The sequence below is a fragment of the Furipterus horrens genome, unplaced genomic scaffold, assembly GCF_987537825.1.
Source record: "Furipterus horrens unplaced genomic scaffold, mFurHor1.1.pri manual_scaffold_17, whole genome shotgun sequence".
Classification (NCBI taxonomy): domain Eukaryota; kingdom Metazoa; phylum Chordata; class Mammalia; order Chiroptera; family Furipteridae; genus Furipterus; species Furipterus horrens.
In genome coordinates this window covers 13,931,284-13,937,256 of record NW_028327187.1, presented here as the reverse complement: position 1 = coordinate 13,937,256, position 5,973 = coordinate 13,931,284, and the positions used below count along the sequence as shown (strand labels likewise).

General features: G+C 38.2%; 1 protein-coding gene across 1 annotated transcript; it reads right to left on the bottom strand.

Moving 5' to 3' along the window:
• Positions 1 to 269: 269 nt before the first annotated feature.
• LOC149990573 (heterogeneous nuclear ribonucleoprotein A1-like) lies at positions 270 to 1,368 on the bottom strand. The gene has a single exon (XM_090264019.1). It carries the CDS (start codon positions 1,366 to 1,368, stop codon positions 376 to 378), a length of 993 nt encoding a protein of 330 aa, XP_090120145.1. The 3' UTR covers positions 270 to 375.
• Positions 1,369 to 5,973: the final 4,605 nt, after the last annotated feature.

Genomic DNA, 5,973 nt, shown 5'->3' with positions numbered 1-5,973 from the left:
GTCTCCTTTTTTTTTTTTTTTTTAAAGACACATTTATTCAGCGTCATGATCAGACTATTACATTTAGCAATCAACAGCATGGGTGCAAAAAAAAAGAAAAAAGGAAAAAAAAACTACATTAAAAACCCTTTTTTGGAATGCTTTACACTTTCCACAGAACAGAAACTAAAATAATCTGTTATACAATTAGTCACAAATACAGTCCTCGAGTTTTTTGCCCATTCACATGAGTATTGTCTAAAGCATGCCTTCTTTGTAGCAGCTAGGCCCTGTCACCACTGTGCTTGGCTGAGTTCACAAATCTGTTGTAACCTGTAGCTTCCCTGTCACTTCTCTGGCTCTCCTCTCCTGCTAAGCTTTGTTTCCTGGTAGTACTTAAAACCTTCTGCCACTGCCATAGCTACTGCTGCTGCTGGAACCACCATAGCCACCTTGGTTTCGTGGTTTGGCAAAGTATTGGCCTCCACCACCATAAGGGCCAGAGCTTCTGCCTCCAAAGTTTCCTCTTTTCATGGGTCCAAAATTTGAAGATTGATTGTTGTAATTGCCAAAATCATTGTAGGTTTCGCCACCTCCAAAATTACTTCCATCATTACCAAATCCATTATAGCCATCCCCACTGCCACCATATCCGCCACCACCACGGCTACCACCAAAGCCACCTCGACCACTGAAGTTTCCTCCATGACCAAAGTTGTCATTCCCACCAAAACGACCTCCACGACCACCTCCGAAGTTTCCAGAACCACTTCGACCTCTTTGGCTGGATGAAGCACTAGCCATCTCTTGCTTAGATAGGGCTTTTCTCACTTCACAGTTGTGGCCATTTACAGTATGGTATTTCTGAATGACAGTCTTGTCTACAGAGTCATGGTCATCAAAGGTAACAAAAGCGAAGCCTCTCTTTTTGCCACTGCCTCGGTCAGTCATGATTTCAATCACTTCAATTTTCCCATATTGTTCAAAATAATCTCTTAGGTGATGTTCCTCAGTGTCTTCTTTAATACCACCGACAAAAATCTTTTTCACAGTTAAGTGTGCACCAGGTCTTTGAGAATCTTCTCTTGAGACAGCCCTCTTTGGTTCCACAACTCTTCCGTCCACCTTGTGTGGCCTAGCATTCATGGCTGCATCCACCTCCTCCACAGTGGCGTATGTGACAAACCCAAAGCCTCTGGAGCGCTTGGTATTTGGATCTCTCATCACCACACAGTCTGTGAGCTTTCCCCATTGCTCAAAATGGCTCCTCAGACTCTCATCTGTTGTTTCAAAGCTCAAACCTCCAATAAAGAGCTTCCGTAGCTGAGAAATAAAAGGCATCCAAATTGGAAAAGAGGAAGTAAAACTGTCATTATTTGCAGATGACATGATAGTGTACATAGAAAACCCTATAGACTCCACAAAAAAACTACTCAACCTAATAAGTGAATTCGGCAAAATAGCAGGATACAAAGTCAATATTAAGAAATTGAAGGCATTTTTATACACCAACAATAAAAACTCAGAGATAGAAACTGAAAGAAAAATTCAATTTACCATAGCAACAAGAAAAATAAAATACCTAGGAATAAACTGAACCAAGGAGGTAAAAGACCTGTACTCAGAAAACTACATAACACTGAAGAAAGAAATTAAAGAAGATACAAATAAATGGAAGCATATACCATGCTCATGGATGGGAAGAATCAACATCATTAAAATGGCCATACTACCCAAAGCAATTTATAGATTCAATGCAATCCCTATTAAAATACCAGCAACATATTTCACAGACCTAGAACAAATACTTCAAAAATTTATATGGAATCAAAAAAGAGCCCGAATAGCCACAGCAATTTTGAGGAAGAACACAGTAGGAGGAATCACAATACCTGATATCAAACTATACTACAAGGCCACGGTAATCAAAACAGTCTGGTACTGGCATAAAAACAGACATATAGATCAATGGAACAGAATAGAGAGCCCAGATATAAACCCAGGTTCATATGGTCAACTAATATTTGACAAAGGGGGAAAGAACATCAAGTGAAGTGAAAAGAGCCTCTTCAACAAATGATGTTGGGAGAACTGGACAGGGACATGCAAAAAAATGAAACTAGACCACCAACTTACACCATACACAAGAATAAAATCAAAATGGATCAAAGACTTAAACGTAAGCCGTGATACCATAAAAGTCCTAGAGGAAAAAATAGGCAGGAAAATTTCAGATATCCCACGTAGCAAGGTTTTCACTGATATATCTCCTAAGGCAAGGGAAATAAAGGAAAGAATAAACAAATGGGACTACATCAAACTAAAAAGTTTCTGCTCAGCTAAAGAAAACATCAGCAAGATGAAAAGAAAACCAACCATATGGGAAAATGTATTCGGCAATGACATCTCAGACAAGGGATTGATCTCCAAAATATATAAAAAACTCATACGACTCAACACCAAGAAGACAGACAACCCAATTAAAAAATGGGCAAAGGACCTGAACAAACACTTCTCAAAAGAAGACATACAGAGGGCCCATAGACATATGAAAGTATGCTCAACATCACTAGCCATCAGAGAGATGCAAATAAAAACCACAATGAGATACCACCTCACACCAGTCAGAATGCCCATAATCAACAAATCAACAAACAACTTGTGCTGGAGAGGATGTGGAGAAAGAGGAACCCTGGTGCATTGCTGGTGGGAATGCAGACTGGTGCAGCCGCTATGGAAAACAGTTTGGAATTTCCTCAAAAAACTAAAAATGGAACTGCCTTTTGAACCAGCAATTCCATTACTAGGGTTATATCCGAAAAATCCTGAAACACCAGTTCAAAAGAACCTATGCACTCCAATGTTCATAGCAGCACTATTTACAATAGCCAAGTGCTGGGAAAAAAAAAGAGCTTTCGTAGCTGTTCCGGCTCTTTGGGAGACTCTGACTTAGACATGACGACTTCAGGGCAGGAGACTTGAATGATGCTTACTCAGCGGCATCCACCGGCAGAAAGTGTTTATGGTTTCTAATATGACTTTTTTGTGTGTGGCATCTTTAGGGTTTTCTGTGTATAGAATGATGTCATCTGCAAAAAGTGACATTTTTATTCCTAAATTGGATGCCTTTTATTTCTTTCTCTTGCCTGATTGCTCTGGCTATGACTTTAGTTCTTTGTTGAATAACAGTGGTGAGAGACATACTTGTCTTGTTCCTGATATTAAAGGAAAGCTTTCAGTTTTTCACCATTGAATATGATATTAGTTGAGAGACTGTCATATATGTTGAGGGGATTTCCTCCTATACTATTTTATTGGGTGTTATAAGTGAATGTTGTGTCCTGTTGAATGCTTTTTCTGCATCTATTTATATGATCATATGATTTTATCTCGTCGTCGGCAGCCGTCCGTCTCGAGAGACGATGGTGTAGCTTCTTAAAAGTCTATCTGCACCGCCGAAAATGGCTGTGCAGTCCGACTCGGGAGTGACACGGTATGTCTCCTCCCGTGTTGAATCGACATCTTGCGATGACGCTGAAGTGTCCTCTCCAGTGAAGCTGAAGCTACAGAGCCTGGGCAGGGTGATATGGAGGGTCTGCTGTTGCCCATGCAGCAGACCCCCCCTCTCTTCGCAGCTGAAGGGTCCAAGGGAAAGACGGAGTCAATACAGCTTGGCTTCAGGTGCGCCGCAGGAGTTGCCGGTGTTGACTACAACGTCAAACCGCCTTAGGGACTCCGGCTCCGGATTTTCTGTCGGGGTTTACTCCCTAAGCCTTTCCCCTGAAGAGGTATGCCGCAAGGCAGCGGAGGTTTTTTGGAGTCAGAGTTTTCCTTCTCTGATGTGTCCTGACTGGAAGATCGAACCAGCGACACTTAGCTCGCAGGCCGACGCTCAATCCACTGAGCCAAACCAGCCAGGGGATGATTTTATCTAATACTTTGTTAATGTGATGTATTACTTTGATTGATTTGCATACATTGAACCATTTTTTCAAACCTGTAATGAACTCCATTTGATATTTTAAATAATGTTTTGTTCAGTTTGCTAGTATATTGTTTAGGATTATGACATCTATATTCATCAGGGATATTGTTTGGTAATTTCCCTTTTTTCTGTTCTTCTCAGGTTTTGATACCAAGATAATGATTTCATCATAAAATTAGTTAATAAGTATTGCCTCTTCTTCAGTTTTTTTGAAAACTTTGAGAAGGGTATGTCTTTTTTAAAAAATGTATTTATTTTTTTATAGAGAGAGGGGAAGGGAAGGAGAAAGAGGGGGGGGGAACATTGACATGGGAGAGAAACATTGATCGGTTGCCTCTGGTATGCACCCCTACTGGGCACTGAACCCACAACCTAGGCATGTGCCCTGACAGGGAATTGAACTGGTGACCTTTCACTTTGTGGGATGATGCCCACCAACTGAGCCACACTGGTCAGGGAAAATCTTCTTTTCTCAATTTTTTTTTCTTGAGAAAAATAGGTCTTAAATCTTTTTTAAATGTTTGGTAAAATTCACTAGTGAAGCCATCTGTTTTGGAACTTCAACTCCTTAAAAGGGTGTGTGTGTGTGTGTGTGTTTAGATTTTCTTTTTTTTTTACACTTTATTTTTATTGATGACTTAATTTCATTACTTTTGATCTGTCTAGAGTCTCCTTATCTTCATTCTTTAGGAATGTTCATATTTCGAATAACCTGTCAATTTCTTCTAAGCTATCAAATTTGGTGATGTTTAGCCTTTTATAGTATCTTCATAGTTCTTTGTACTTCTGTTTTGTCCATTGTAACTGCTTTTTTATTTCTGATTTTGTTTATTTGTGTCCTTTTATTTTTGTTAGTAAGTCTAGCTAGAGGTTTGTCAATTTTGTTAATCTTTTCAAAGAAGCTCTTTGTTGCATTAATTTCTTTCTATTTTTTCCTCTGTTTCATTTGATTCTGCTCTAATTATTATTATTTTCTTTCTTCTGATGACTTTGGGCTGCTTTGTTCTTCTTTTACTAGTTCTTAAAGATGTAAAGTTAGGTTGTTTACTTGGGATTTTTCTTGTTTCTTGAGATAGGCTGGTAATGATATAAACTTCCTCTTTTTTAGTGCTTTTGCTGCATCCCAGAAGTTTTGATATGTGTGTTGTTATTCTTGTTTGCCTCTGTGTGTCTTTTGAGTTCTTCATTTCTTCTTTGACCTGTCATTTTTTTAGTAGCATGTTGTTTACTCTCCACATATTTGTGGCTTTTCCACCTTTTTTATTTTTTTCTGTAGTTGATATCTAATTTCAAAGCATTGTGGTTAGAGAATATGTTTGGTATGATTTCCATCTTTAAATTTGTTGAGGTTAGTTTTGTGCCCCAGCATATGATCTATCCTATACTTGAGAATGTTCTACATGTACATGAAAAGAATGTATAATCTGGTAGATGAAAGGCTATGTAAATATAAATTAGGTCTGTTTGGTGTAATGGGTCATTTAAGCAAATATTTTTTATTTGTTTTCTGTTTAGATGATCTATTCATAGCTTTCAATAAGGTATTTAGATCCCCTACTATAATTGTGTTTTTGTCAGTTTCTCTCTTTAGTTTTGTGAGTAGTTGCTTTGTATATTTTGCTGCTCCCGGGTTGGGTGCATACATATTTTAAAAAGTACTATGTTTTCTTGATATAGTGCCACCTTTATCATTACAAAATATCCATGTTTGTCTCTTGTTATTGTTTTTATTTTGAATTCTATTTTGTCAGACATAAGTATGGCTACATCTGTTTTTCTCTGGATTTCATTTGCTTGGAGTATCATTTTCCACCCATTCAATTTTGAATCTGTTTAAGTACAGCTGTAATGTGTCTCCTAATGGCAGTATATAGCTTGGTTTCATCTTTTAATCCATCCTGCTACTCTGTAACTTTTAATTGGTGAGTTCATTTTATTTATATTCAGGGTGATTATTGCTTTATTAAGAATTCCTATAGTAATTTTTCTTTTGTTTTCTTGTAGGTCTG